This window comes from Rattus norvegicus, chromosome X (assembly GCF_036323735.1).
Source record: "Rattus norvegicus strain BN/NHsdMcwi chromosome X, GRCr8, whole genome shotgun sequence".
Classification (NCBI taxonomy): Eukaryota; Metazoa; Chordata; class Mammalia; order Rodentia; family Muridae; genus Rattus; species Rattus norvegicus.
Window position 1 is genome coordinate 64,337,912 of NC_086039.1, and position 15,302 is coordinate 64,353,213.

The 15,302-nt window shown below is 38.5% G+C and overlaps 1 protein-coding gene and 1 pseudogene across 4 annotated transcripts in view; one reads left to right on the top strand and one right to left on the bottom strand.

Annotated features, from left to right (window-relative positions):
* Positions 1-311: 311 nt before the first annotated feature.
* The window catches only part of Asb12 (ankyrin repeat and SOCS box-containing 12), a 149,393-nt gene continuing 134,402 nt past the window's right edge, over positions 312-15,302 (bottom strand). For 3 of the 4 annotated variants that reach the window (XM_039099991.2, NM_001037367.1, XM_063280265.1), the window contains 2 exons: positions 983-1,832; positions 312-576 (listed from right to left, as the gene is read on the bottom strand). In XM_039099991.2, the coding sequence (XP_038955919.1) occupies positions 446-576; positions 983-1,778 (927 nt within the window). In that variant the 5' untranslated portion in view covers positions 1,779-1,832 and the 3' untranslated portion in view covers positions 312-445. Of the gene's footprint in view, positions 577-982; positions 1,833-11,396; positions 11,569-15,302 lie in introns of those variants that run through there. The other variant, XM_006257044.5, reaches the window with a different exon arrangement.
* Positions 7,410-8,298, top strand: LOC134484189 (heterogeneous nuclear ribonucleoprotein A3-like; annotated as a pseudogene).

Genomic DNA, 15,302 nt, shown 5'->3' on the forward strand with positions numbered 1-15,302 from the left:
GATTTGAGGAAAGTTAGCATGGGCTAGAGTAGATTCTAGATAAATCACTTTCAGAAGCCTACTTGGTTTCTTTCACATTCTTACATTTTTCAAAACCCTTAAACCAGGGCAGCAAACTCTTACTAAAAGCCTTGTTGAGAAGGTAGCACAACAGACTGTTTTTGTTTTCTCTTCATTTTTGAGCAGTCAAGATCCCTACACTTGTCAAGATCAGACTTATGGTCATCCTTCCCTATGGTTAATAAAACCCTTTCCCCAGTGGTCCTCCCCAATCCCCACATACAAACGTAAGACACTATAGCCGCCAGCAATTACTTTGCTGAGGATTTTATTGTGGAGAATAATGCGCCAGAAAAGTTATGGGGTGTATTATTCTCAAGCAATCTGGGTTACCAGGTGTATTTTTGGAGGTATCATGCATTAGGTTCCTGAGAAAGTTGAAAATTTATTGATGCTTGAGGTAGCTAATCAACACAGGGGGGATATCCAACTGGTCGATGGCTTGTGGCTGGTTGGCTCGGCACAGGGATCTGCGGATAACTAAGCGGGCCTGGGACAGGAGTGACCGTGGAGTAGCTGCAAAAATGAGAAACAAATTATGAGCATCGATTCTCTGTGTACTTATTCTGTCCAAGTGTCTATCTATTCTGCCATGGCTATTATAATGCCTTCTCCCGTCTAAGTATTGTCACAATCATCTCCAAATGCATGGTAACATACACCAAGGCCTATAGAAGAGAAGCTCAGGGCATCAAAAGAGTGAGTCATTGGCAGATCTAAGGCCAGAGACTGTATAAATGCTTTCTACACACCTCATCTTAGTAACCCTTTCACTCTTGTGAAATCTTTAACTTTTTCTCCACAGGGACCACAGGAGAATGATGGAGCCATTTCTAGGTCAACCCAGTGGGAAGGTCTTATGATTTGGAACCCTGAGACCTCCAATAAAGAAGCCTATGAGGTATGCCTGATCACTATTCACCTCGGGCTTGTAGCAGCAACTTGATGCCTTTATCATCTTGAGATGTTGGGTCCAAAGGTAGAGATGGGAGGTAGATGTTCGCTCCAAAATCTATTAAAAGCTGTATGTACTCTGGCTCACAATTATGATGAAGGCAGATTTCAAGGAGTGTGCGAGGCTGTGGAACTCGACTTAAGAGGGCCTGGTCAATACAGTTGTAATCAGGATCTGCCCCATAGAGCAAAAGCAGGCGGAAACAATCAAGATGACCATAGACTGCAGCCAAATAGAGGGGGCCAGAACATGAAGCTATGTTTGATGCCCAGACTGGCAGTTTCGCCTTGACATTAGCCTCTGCACCATGCCCTAGGAGCTCCTGTAAGATGGCAAAGGCCCCATCACGTGAGGCAGTGAGAACAGGAGAGCAATTGTTGTAGATGCTACCACTAGGACAGGCACCAGCTTCTAAAAGTATTCTCACACACTCCAGATGACCGTGACTAACAGCAGTGAAAAGTGGTGTTTGTGCTTTGACATCCAAGCTATCAACATCAGCACCATGTTCCAGGAGGACTTTCACACAATCTAAGTGACCATAAGAGGCTGCCAAGCGCAAGGGTGTTCCAGGTATACCCCAGCCACTCCTGCTGTTGATGAACCGTTTATAACGTTCCTGGTGTAGAAGGTGGTCCAGGGTACAAGAGTCATTGTCATATACAGCTTGATTGAGAGCCTGCTTTTCGCCTGTGTCGGCGTCCTCCTCCTCTTTTTCTGGTTGCAGAAGAGAGAAGATCTTGGCGATATCCATGAGGTTCATTCTGGTTTATTGGAATAGAGCTATTCTCATTGTAAAGAGGAGGAAATTCCCGATCTGAGAGTAATGAAAAAAGGGAGGGTGTAAGACTAAGCATCATTATCAATGCCAGACTCTATGTTTACTCTCTGACCTTCACCATTAGGGTACTCATCCATGGGTGTCTTGTTTCCCAGTTTCAATGTTATTTTAAGACACAAGATAGCTGTTGAAAAAGTCAGGTCATTTCATAGCTTGGCGACTTAGCATATACTCTTCTGCCTGTCCTTGGAACTCCTGGGAAGATTTCCTTGAGTTCTTGGAGATTTCAAATTATCATAATTGGATTTCATCTACAAACAGACAATCATATTTACCTTTGTGCCATTAGTGAATCAAATGTATGGCAAAGGCCCTATATCCACCTGGGATTGCTAATAGGACTTACCTCATACATGGAGACTTGGAGATATACTTACCTTAGTTTAAAATGTGATATTAATGAGTTAGCCTAGGCCTGGCAGTTAGGAAATCAATGGAACAAGAATTTGTGCTATCAAACTGTCATCCATAATCTTTCCAATAACAATCTCACAAAGTAAGCTTGCAACACTACCTCTTGTCATTTTAGATGAATTTAAACTTTTGCAATCCCCTCATCCACAACTAAATAAATATTCCTCTCTTGAGCTTTCTGTAATCTTGTTTCAGATTAAAACCCTGAGGGGTTCTGGAAGAGAGGTACCTAACAAATTAATGCTAAGGGTATTGGCTAATTAAATGAAGAGGTGACATCACAAAGAATAGAATTAAAATGAAGGAAAATAGATAGCAGAAAGAACAGGTCTCCGGAGTAAGTTCTCTTTGATAAAGATTAGCTCACCGGGCCCCAGTACTATTTCAAACCAAGACTGCCTTTGATTGCTAATATTCCTCAGAGTCTTCTGATTCTCCATCTTTTGACTCAAGCCTTATCCCATTCTTTGTCAAATACAGTCTAGAGCTTTGTCTCAAACCTCAACTCTTTTTCTTTCCATAATCATTATACCTCAAGGAATCACCTATGACCCAATGATGGACTCAGCTTAAACCCTAACCATTCCAGTCCCTTTCTAGCTTCTCTAAGTGAGGTTTTCTCACCATAATTATAATGCCATCAGGGTGAGATGGCAGGATTTGCAGAGCCCAGGGCTGCTTACTTTGCCAGATTTTTTACCCTAGGCCTCAGGGACTCACACCTCCATTAATTCTCTACCCCATTAATTCGCCCTACCACTCTTTGTTTGATAGGAGCCTCAGGTACATGCCTCTTTAAAGAATATTATGAGGTAGATGGGTGAGGTCACCCTCAACTTTAACCCTGTCCTCACTTGCCAGCAAATGACCTGAATATTTATTCTTGGGTTCTGATGTAAATAGAATTATGAGAATCAATCAGACCTAGGTTTGTTCCTCACCTCTCCAAGATCCTAACAAGACACCTTGGGCAAGTCTCTTCTCTTTTCTGACTTAGTTTCTTCAGTTACAAGACAAAAATAGTAGTCCATACTTTGTAGGACACTTAGGATAAAGATAACTACCTCAAAATAAAAGATTCAAAGACAAAGTGTATAGCATTTTCAACCTCTTTACACTAGGTCCTCTCCTTCAACTAACTTAGTAAGTAAAACCACTTAGTTTTCCCACCACTTTTCTTTACCAAACATAGTCAAACAGATATCTATTATTTATATACCTAACCCCATTTACTTCTTTACTCTGTGCAGTGTGGCTTCATCCACGATCAATCATGAAAAGCACTTAAAAAGAAAATCTGTGTAACTAAACCTACCAGAAATTTTGAAAATCTTTTTTGTCTTCATCTCCTTCATTTCCTTTTCTTCTCCTTTCCTCCCTTCCTCCTTCCTTCCTTCCTTCCTTCCTTCCCCCCTTTCTTTCTTTTGTGGTATTAGGATTGAACCCAGGGCTTCACGCATGCTAGACAAGCCCTTTACCACCCTCTGCTTACTTTGCAGACTTTTCTAAAGTATCTGTCCTTATTGACTGTTCTAGCACCTAAAACCACATCAGCATCTTAAGGAACTGACATTACTCCTTACAGTTCTTCACTGGAATATGTATGCTCCCCTGTTTTCTTCCTGTCATCTTCATTTTATTCCCATTGCTTTAGCCCTCATTTTTATTCTAATGTTTTATAGTCTGTGACACCACCACTCTACCCACAGGTTTCTTTTAAGTTCCGGGTATATATCCATTGAATTACTACAGGTACTTAGTACTAGAACCATTACTACCATGAGACTCAATCCATATCTCAGTTCCTCATCATCTGTCAAACTAAATCTCCAAGACATATCTAATCCCCTATCTCTTACCACTCCCATTCAATTTGATCAAGTCAAATTTTGTACCCTAGAGATTCTTCCAGACCATCTATCTTTCTTAGAGTTTCATACCTAATCTACTACTTTATCTAGGCCTCCACTGTCTTGCCTCAACTGTTATAGTTATCACCTAACTAGTTTCCTAAAGTTGTGACATAAAAATAAAAGTATGGTCGTGTGTGGTGGTGCATGCCTTTAATCCCAGCACTTGGCAGAGGCAGGGAGGCAGGGAGGAAGAGAGGAAGAGAGGAAGAGAGGAAGAGATGCAGAGAGGAAAGGGGACAGAGAGACAGAGGGGCAGAGAGACAGAGGGGCAGAGACAAATGGATCTCTGGAAGTTTTAGGCCAGTCTGGTCTACAAAACTACTTCTAGGACAGCCAGGACTGCTACATAGAGAAACTGTCTGGAGAGTGGGAGGGGGTAAGCAAACATAAAACAAACACGATCTTTTCTAAATCAGTTAATAAATTCTCCTTTCTTTGTTTTATTTTCTTCTTTTCAGTACTGGGTATTGATCACACAGCTTTGTACATGCTATTGCTCTATCACTGAACTACACCCCAAGTCTTTTTATGTTTTAATTTTCAGGCAGAGTTGCATTTGAACTTGGAATCCTCCTGCCTTAACCTCCTTAGTAGCTGTATCTCCAGTCCAAAACAATGCTTTTTCTTTTGTTCAAGCTACATATCAAATATTTTATTTAGCTCATCTCACACAGCTTTGTCAACCTATCCAGTCTTGTTTCAAATTACACCTTGAAATACAGTGATAAGGGATGAAAAATGATACCTCTTCATTCTACGTCATCATTCTTTCTGCCCTTACAAGTCTTTTGGGTTACTTCATCCATAATTTATGTTTTCATGACTCTAATGCCTATCATAGTATTAGCACTGTAACTTATATAGGGATCTCCTTTGACTCCATTGCAGATGAAGAGGTCATGCGGGGGTAATGGTAAAACACAGGTCTGGAGTTGGGTTTCAATCATGAATTTACTGCTTACATAGTAACTGTGTGGTTTAAAGGCATTTTACTCTCTCTGTATGAACGTCTTTATCACTACAGAGAAGATAATTGTAGTAATTAATTTCTTAAAATATTCCTAAACATGTTTTTCAATAGCTAACTGGATTAAGCTCCAACTTTTATTATTTTTAAAGGCATATAGGTCAGATTGAATTGGAAAATGGCAGACTAGGGACAAACAGTACTCTCCTAAGTCTTCAGAACTCTGAAAGAAAACATCTGACTCCTGACTCAAAAAGAAGTTAAGAATCATGGGAAGGCAAGAGAGGATCACAGTAAAGAAAGGACTGAGATGTTTGGAAAAGAAAAATGTTTACTGTTTGATGCATGAAGGAAATAAAACTTTACTATCATCTCAATAGATTTTAAGAACACTTAAGACAATGTCCAACATTATTTGATGATAAATACCTGAAGAAACCATAAATATAAAGAACACAACTCAATATAAAAAATGTTATATATAACAAACCTATGGCCAACATTATACTAAATAGGGAAAAATTCAAAGCATTTCCATTAAAAACAGACAGGAGACAGGGGTCAATATTTTTTCTATTTTTGGTAAATGTAGTCCTTGAAGTCCCAGTCTGACCAATAATACAAAGAAATAAAAGGAACACAGATTTTTTTAAAGGCAGAAATCAACTTATCTATACAGGCAGAAGTCCACTTACCTGTATTTTCAGACCATATGATACTACCCTAAAGAATTTGCAAAATCCGCAACCCTCTCATAACGGATAAACACTTTCAGTGACATAGCAAGATAGAATATCAGCGTATAAAACTCAACAGCCTTCTTGTATACTGACAATGAACATGCTGAGAAAGAAACCATGAAACCATTCCCAGTTGCTTCAAAGGATATAAATTGGGATAAACTTTTGACTGGAGTCCTTTTTTGTGAAAATTTATGTAACTGAATAAAATAAAACTGACTAAGATAGCAGAGGATGGAAATACCTCAGATGATCATGGATTAAAAGAATTAATGTTGTGAAAATGGCCATATTGTCAAAAACAATCTACAGATTCAATTAAGTTTCAATCAAAATTCCAACAACATTCTTCACAGAAACAAAGAAAATAACCCTAAAGTTCATAGTGAGCCCCAATAGACCCCCAAATAGCCAAAGTAATCCTAAGTAAAACTACCTATACTACAAGTATCAAAAACTGATTTTAAATTATACCACAGAGCCACAGTAACAATATCGGCATGGTACTGGTACAAAAACAGACACATAAACCTACAGAATAAAAAACCTAGAAATAACTCCATATCTCTACAGTCACCTGATTCTTAACAAAAGTGCAAAAATCCAACCAATCAACCAGACAAAAAACCCTAAATCACAGAAAACACAACCTGTTCAACATTTAGTGATGGGAAAATTAGATATCTATGTGTAGCAGAATGGAGCTAGATACATATCTCTCAGTTTATATAAAATCAATTCAAAGTTTATCAAAGACATCAATATAAGACTTGAAACTCTCAAACTGCTAGAAGAAAAATAAGACTAATGCTTAAAGAAATTGGCATTGGCAATGATTTTCTGAAAAGGACTTCAATAGGACAGAAAATATTTTCCAAACTTCACAAATATAATTATGTAAAATTAAAAGGTTTTAATTGATAAGAGAAGCTATTCATAGAGTGATGATGCATTTTACAGAATGGGAGAACATATTTACTTAGCTATACATCTAACAGAGTATAAAAGAGAATGAAAAGAAACTCAAAATAGAACAGCTATATGACTCATTATTACTCCTCATGGGCACATACCTGAAGGATCCGTAAATCAACATAACACAATTATTTACACTTCTACATTAATGGTGCTATTAACAATAGCCAAGTTGTGGAATCAACCTAGGTATCCAACAATGGATGAATGGTAAAGAAACTGTAGTTTTTATAAACAGTGTAGCTTTATTAACCCATAAAGAAGAACAAGATTATGTCACCTGAAAGATGATGGATACAACTGGACATCATATTTTGCAAAAATAAGTCAGATTCCGAGAAATATATTTTCTCTCACTTGTGGTTCTTAAAGGTTTTATATAGATGTATAAAATCATCTAAGTATATATTTCAAAGTAGACATAGACTTTCTGGGACAATGAAATGAAATAGAGAAAGAGAGTTGTAGGTCTCAGTCCCATTGAACTCAAGTTGAAAGAGGCGAGTCTGGTCTCAAAATGGAGGGCCATGATCCAAAGGAACCAGAGCAGCCAAGGAAGCTGTTTATTGGTGGTCTGAGCTTTGAAACTACAGATGATAGCTTAAGAGAACATTTTGAGAAATGGGGCACACTTACAGACTGTGTAGTAATGAGAGATCCTCAAACAAAACCTTCCAGAGGCTTTGGTTTTATGACGTACTCTTGCGTTGAAGTGGTGGATGCTGTAATGTGTGCTCAGCCGCACAAGGTTGTGGAACCAAAGAGAGCTATTTCTAGAGGGGATTCTGTAAATGCTGGTGCATCATATATTTGTTGATGGAATTAATATAGTCTGAGAGACTACTTTGAAAAATATGGCAAGATTGAAACCTTAGAACGTAGGGAAGACAGGCAGAGTGGGAAAAAGAGAGGATTTGATTTTGTAACTTTTGATGATCATGACACAGTTGATAAAATTGTTCAGAAATACCACACTATTAATGGGCATAATTGTGAAGTGAGAAAGGCCCTTTCTAAACAAGAGACGAAGTCTGCTGGATGGATTACAGAGAGGTCATGGAGGTGGATCTGGCAACTTTATAGATTGCGGAGGAAACGTGGGTGGAAGAGGAGGCTATGGTGGTGGATGTGGAGGCAGCAGAGGCAGTTATGGAGGTGGTGATGGTGGATATCATGGATCTGGAAGTGATGCTGGCAGCTATGGTGGTGGTCCTGGTTACAGTAGTAGAGGAGGTTATGGAGGTGGTGGACCAGGATATGGAAACCAAGGTGGTGGATATGGTGGTGGTGGAGGAGGACATGATGGTTACAATGAAGGAGGAGATTTTGGTGGAGGTAACTATGGTGGTGGTGGGAACTATAATGACTTTGGAAATTACAGTAGACAGTAACAGTCACATTACAGACCCATGAAGGGGAGACAGTTTTGGTAGAAGAAGCTCAGGCAGTCTCTCTGGTCGTGGCTATGGACTGGAGGTGGAAGTGGTGGATATGGTAACAGAAGGTTTTAAAATAAAACAAACAAATGGCTACAGTTCTTAGCAGGAGAGAGAGGCGTTGTCAGGAAAGCTGCAGGTTACTTTGAGACAGTTGTCCTAAATGCATTAGAGGAACTGTAAAAGTCTTCCACAGAAGGAACAATGACCCCTAGTCAGAAAAGTCACTGTGGCTTAAACAGGAAGCCCTTCTTGTTAGGACACTCACAGCCACAGTTTACCAAAGTGCAACTATCGATTAATGCAATGCAGTGTCAATTAGATGCACATTCCTGGGGTCTTCTATCTGCTGTAGTTTGTCTTTTTCTTTTCATTACATCAGGTATATTGCCCTGTAAATTGTGGTAATGGTACCAGAAATAAAAAAAAATTAAGGAATTTTTAGCTTTTCAATCTTTGTGTAGTTTAGTTTTTCTACATTTTAGTACAGAAACTTTTACAAAATGCAGTTTTGAAGGTGTTTCCTTGTGAGTTAGCGAGTAAAGAAGATCATTGTTAATTATTATTTTGTACGAATTTTGCTAAAGTTAACTGTAAAGAAACACCTACTGACTTAACAATTTAAAGGGAATCTATTCTCCCCATTTCCAAGACCATGATGAATGGGCGCTGACATGTGGAGAGGACAGAATTTGTATGTTTGTAATGTGTGTATTAGATATTTCAGATTGGGTAATAAAAATAACATATTTGTGAATTTAATAGCACTAAGATTACCTTCAAATGAAAAAGATCTCAAAAGTTAAAAAAAAAAAGATGATTGTAAGGGGCTCGGGGAAGAGGAACACATCCAGTGAACATGGTCAAAGCACACAACACATTTGGATGAAAATACCCTTTGGAAACCAAACACTTTGGTAATGAGTATACACTAACAAAGCAAATTTAAGTATAATTTCAATTTTACTAAGTACTGATTTCATTTTCTTTTTTCTTTTACTTTCTAAAGACAAAGTCACTCTACATAGCCCTGGCTGACTTGGAATGTTCTATGTAGACCAGGCCAGGGTAAAACTTGCAGAGACCCTGTCTCTGGCTCCACAATGCTGGAACGTGATTATTGATTGCTGATTTTGTTGACTATTCTCTATTGTGTGGTGAAGTTTCCTTATCTATAGGCACAAATGATAGTCCATGCTTTGTGGGGCTATTAGGAGAAATACTTATTCCTATAATATTATTTTCTTTCTATTTCTTCCTTCTATTTTTTTCATAATGGGATATCAACTACTATATAGAAGAAAATAGAAAAACAGCTATAGTATGTATGTTGTGTTTTTCTACAGTTGTTGCTCCCTACTTAATATTTTAAAAACTCAGAGCTAGAATGAATGGATCTTATAGGTAAGTTTCTTCACCTTAGAGATGGGGAATTCGAAGATTAATAGGTATCAGGAACTTTTTTTAATGTTACATCATTGTTATTGTGAATTATCTTATTATCATGAATCCAGAATACATCTATAACCTTGTACTTTTCAAATATATTTCACATAGTTGCATAAATAATACCGTCAACTTGAAAGTGGTAGAAACTAGAGCTTGGGAGTTAATACATTTGCGAAGTGCCTTACACCAACCAGATGCATTCTACCAGAGCTCAAAATAAAATCTAGATTTCCCTAGTTGCTATCCACCCCCTTTTTTTTTGATTACATGATGAAACATACATGCCCCTCCACTTCTTTGCTTCATGCTTAGCTACACTGCAGCTTTTAGCCTTTAAGCACCATAAGGAATTCCCAGACCTTTTGTAAAGGAAGTTTCATTCCCATATTCTTTTTCTTGACATTCCACGAGGGTTCCCTTCTTATTTCATTTTGGAGACTTGGGGCTGGTGGGGGGAAATGCTGAAGTTCTCACCTAGGTCACACAGTGAGTTCATAGTACAGTCTATATTATAATGAACCTCCAGAGAGAAATGAAACCGTGGCTCAATTAGATACAGACAAGTCTCCTGTGTAGCTTCACATTGCTCTGATTATTTAATCAAAGTTAGTCTTCTTTTTCATCCCCATAGTGAAGGTATTTGAAAGATTTTCTTTGCGACACCGATAGTGATAAAGTCAAAGACTGTGGGTCCTTTTCATTGTGTTTTTGGTACATGATGTAAAACGTATATGATCAAAGAAGCAGCTATCTTGAAATGTTGCTGTCAATACATTTTTAAAACTGTATGAAATAGTAAACAACAAGATCTATTAATAATTTGTAAGTGGTGGTTGATGGTCAATGTAATTCAGGACCTCTGCCACATTGTAATATGATATACTTGTGATTTATTCTGGTACGATCAAGTCACACAAACGTGTAACATTACCACTACTTGTCGCCTACATTCATCTTAGAAAAAGATGGCAAGTTTCAGTCAGAGGTTAGAGGTTAGGGAACAAAATTCGTCTTGTTTGCTTATTTTTCCAAGTTTTTAAAACCCTTTATATTTTATCTAAGGTCCTCTTAGAATTTGTGAAGCCAAAGTAAGAACTTACAGAGGAGTTAGGTTTTTGTGGGTGCTAGAACATTCCTGCAGACATTACTAGACTCTTTTAAAAGCTTCACCTTTTTTTACTCCAACTTGAGAAACTCTGTCCTTATGTCCTTAAGCCCATTCTACTGCAGTTAAACACATATTATGAATACATAAGTGTGGCCACACATAGTGACCCATACTTGTAATCAACTACTAGGAAGCCTGAGGTAGGATTTCCAGTTTGAGGAAGTTCAAAGCCAGACTATACAGTGGGGTGAGACCCTGCATCAAAAAGCACCACCACAACCACCAAAATCAAGCAAATAATATTAAAAAATAAAAATAAAATAAAAAGCTGAAACCGAAACGATATAAAACAAAGTGACAGAATATTACAGACACACTTTGGGACAGATAGGGCAGGAAGTTAACATGATATAGTTTCTCCTTTCTAAAAGTTCTTCCCTTTCTACCTTCTAAGCACTCCCGAATTCTTGGTTCAATAAGAACAGGGCTTTGATTTAATGTCCCGGATAGAGCTGAAAGTTAGGTTTGAAGTACTCACAAGACTTCAGCTGGAGTCCGTGCTCAATGGAGAGTTGCAGTCCTAGTCTCTGCGAAGCACAAAGGTCCTGGTGGGCCCTCTTCAGAAAGCCACTACCACCTCAGGCTGGAGCTGTTTGGGACCTCTGTTCCCACTGGAAAGAGTGGGAATTGGTCCCTAGGCTGATTTATTCTAGGTGGCTATTTTTAGTCTGCCCTCCTTCTCCCTCCCTTGACTGTGTTATCTTGCCAGTGACATTCTGGGAGTGATCCCAGCGAGAGGAGGGGGGCTGCCACAGGGTAGTCCTAGAAGGGCTGATTGACAGATGGGCATCTGGTAAGGCTAAAACATGCTCTCAGTATGTCCTCACATACTCTGCCACAGTGCTCACCAGGACACTCAGATAAGTGCTGTGAGCAATAGACATTCCTATGTACCACAAAGGGGCAAGAGAAACCCCAGCTTTAACTAACTTACTCACTTTCCTCTGCACTACACTTTCTTTTCCCAAATGAAACTTTCTATATTCTCTCTTTTTTAGGGCTCTGCAATATATTACCCCATTATCTACAGAGTGAAGAGAAAGATTGGTAGGGGGAAATGTCATACTGGAATGAGCTCTCTCTCATCTTTTCTAACGCTTAAGCAAATCTTGTTGTCTTATAGAACTTCCTCATGTTCTCAGCTACCAGTTCAGTCTGAATGAAAATGCTCACCACCTCCCACTCTTCTTACTAAGAGGAAACACTACAAGATTAAAGTGTGCAGCACCAGAAACTTAGTCAAATCACAGTTTGTAAGGGTATCATTTTTCTCTCTCTGATTACTTTTAAATGATGGAAATGGTATAAAACTCATTTTTACAAATAACTACATCGTCAATTTTAGATGTTACAAACAAAAGTGGAAGCAGCATCCTGCCTCCCTCTGGGATAAAAACCAGCCTGTCTAACAGGATTTGCAGCACATTCCATAGATAGGAATGTATATGGTGCTATAAAACCTGGCCAAAAGCCTGTGGCTTAAGAGGTCATAAGTCCTACTGGGAAATCTTCTGCTGCTTTTACAAATGATCATGACATCCCCATCACATTGTCTTCTAAATAACTGTTTATATCTACAGATGAGTGCTGCTAGAGAAGCCTCTTTTTTTTTTTTTTTTTTAGTGACTTCCAGCAACTGCACAAACTCAACTGGTCAAGGCACTAAGAATAAGTGATTGTTGAATGCTGAGCCCCAAATGCAACATCAATACCCACCCCTTTCAAAGTTTAAGGAATGTAATGAAAGGAGGGTTGGAAAGAGTGAGAGAGCCAGAGGAGGAGAGGGGAATGGTGAGGAATTCTGTTTTCCTGGCATGACACAGACTTGGATGTTGCACTCCAGAATTCATAATAGATATGATTACATGCACAACACTGGGCTCCATCAAAAGCCTGTCTCTTAGTGGAAGGAGCTTATGGAAGGATTTGTAACACTTAATGGTTGCTAGGGAAGGGGAAGACATTTCTGGTAAGGTTCCCATGTTCCTGTAAACAAAACTCTCACCCATGTTTCCGGGTAAGTAACCCTAATGAAACTCACAGGTATACACGCACACACACACACACACACACACACACACACACACACACACACACACACACACGAGAGAGAGAGAGAGAGAGAGAGACAGAGAGAGACAGAGAGAGACAGAGAGAGAGACAGAGAAAAGTAGAGAAGAAAAGTGATTCCACTTCTCCAGTGGCAATGGGAGAAGGATGTGAGGATAAGGAGAAGTGAAGGAGATTGATATACATTATGAAAATGTACATGTATAAAAATGAAATAATGAAACCTATTGCTTGTATAATTAATCCATGCTGATTTATTTCTTAGTCCTTTTTAGTTCTTCTTTTGAGAACTTTCTGTTCTGATCCATCCTATCTTTGATAGGAAGATGAAAGGAAGAAGATAGCAGAGGGATGTTAGGTACGAGCAAAGTATAAGTATATATCAAGATAGTATATGCACTGTCATCACCAGCTATGGTATATATAGTAACATATGGTATAATAGGTCTAGAATTATTTCTTGTAACTCCTAAACCTGCCTACACCAAGGCTCCAGAAATTCTTCAATTACAGCCTTTTTTACTGTCATATTAGTTCTTGTTTGTGGTTTCTGCTTACAGATTTATGCTTTGATAAACTGTGATTCTTTTACATTGATATGTCTATTCCTCCAAATTAAGGGCCAGTGTTTTGCTCCATGATCTTGTTACTGGCCTGGCAAAACATCAAAATATTCTAGAGACACTTTTGCTTCTCAATCTGACAATCAGATTATTCAAACAATGGATCCTAAAGAAATAGGAATTTGCCCTAAAAATCTTACGTTGGTAGAAGGACAGGCACCAGTCCAATGGAAAATGTATTTCCCAGGAAGAGAATTCACAGAGGCCTAACAACTTGTAAGATCACTTTAGAGGATGAGAGTGAAGCCCAGACAAGAAAGGGTAAATGGCAGGCAAGGCCATACCTTATCCAGAACAGCTCAAATATGGATATCTCTAGCCCTCCATTTAAACTTTAATCTCATTTAGACATCAAGATGGACTAGAAGAAGTTAATGGATCTCTTTGTCAATGTTGCCAATGTGACCACACTGAATAAATACCCTTTCTCTGCTTTCCACTAACTGACTCATTGAGGACGGGTAATAAAACTTGGCCTGGAGCATAGAACGTGACTCACCAAGTTTGATGTCAAACTCAGTTTGGATTTAAGAAAAGTTGTTAATTTTGTTTGCTTACCTCTTTTCTTCTTATATAAATTGGAATGACAATTTCCAAAATGTTCCCATGCTGAATTACAAACAGGAAAGCCTTTTAAGGTTTTACAGTTCCTTCGAGGCCTCATAGATTATATAGAATGTTTTGATAACAAATTGCCTAGAGACTTTTGCTGTTATCTTTCTGCTATAAATGCCTAGTTTTACGACTTGTGGTGAGAATGTCCAATCTGCATGACTATCATTCCTTTAAAGTTGTTGGGGCTTGTCTTAGGGATAAGGATAGAGGTTCCTTGGGCATGTTATATCAGAGCTTGAAAACATCTATTCTGCAGTTGTTAGAGACATATACCAGACTCTGTTCATTGGAGGGCCCCCCTCATTACTATATTCTAAATTTTCTTTTTTCTTTCGGAGCTGGGGACCGAACCCAGGGCCTTGCGCTCACTAGGCAAGCGCTCAAATTTTCTAATAATTTTTGAGTTGCTGAAATATAAATGTTAAAGTTTTTAACTATAATTATGAGTCTACTCATTTCACTTTTATCTGGGTTTGTTTTTATGTATTGTTGGATTTGTACTCATTTTGGGATACAATGTCTATTTCCTTCTCTGGTTGGTTTTTCCATACTATGTTTTATTATTTGTCATCCTCCTGACTAGGCCTCCTGCTGGCTACAAATATTCGTCCTGTCCTTTTTTTTGTTTTTCAGGGACAGGATTTCTCTGTGTTCCTGCCCATCATGGAACTTGCTCTGTAGGCCTCAAATCTAGAGAGCTATCTGCTTCTGCCTCCTGAGTGCTCAGAGTAAAGACACGTGCCACGCTGTCATTTCAGTTTTTGACATAGATCAGATCCTGATGTGTAACCTGGAATGAACTTAAACTTGAAGAAAGTATTTCTTTCTTTCTTTCTCTCTTTCTTTCTTTCTTTACTTCCTTCCTTCTTATCTATTTATCTATTTATCTATTATTTAATATAAGATTTCACTATTTAGCCCTAGTTGACCTAGAACTTGCTATATAGAACAAGTTCTGGTATGAAAGTAAGGGTGAGTCTCCTGTCTCTGCCTAATGAGTATTGAAATTACATGTACTATCAAATCTGACTTTCTATTACTCTTTTCTGCCAATCTACCTATGTTGATGCTGAATG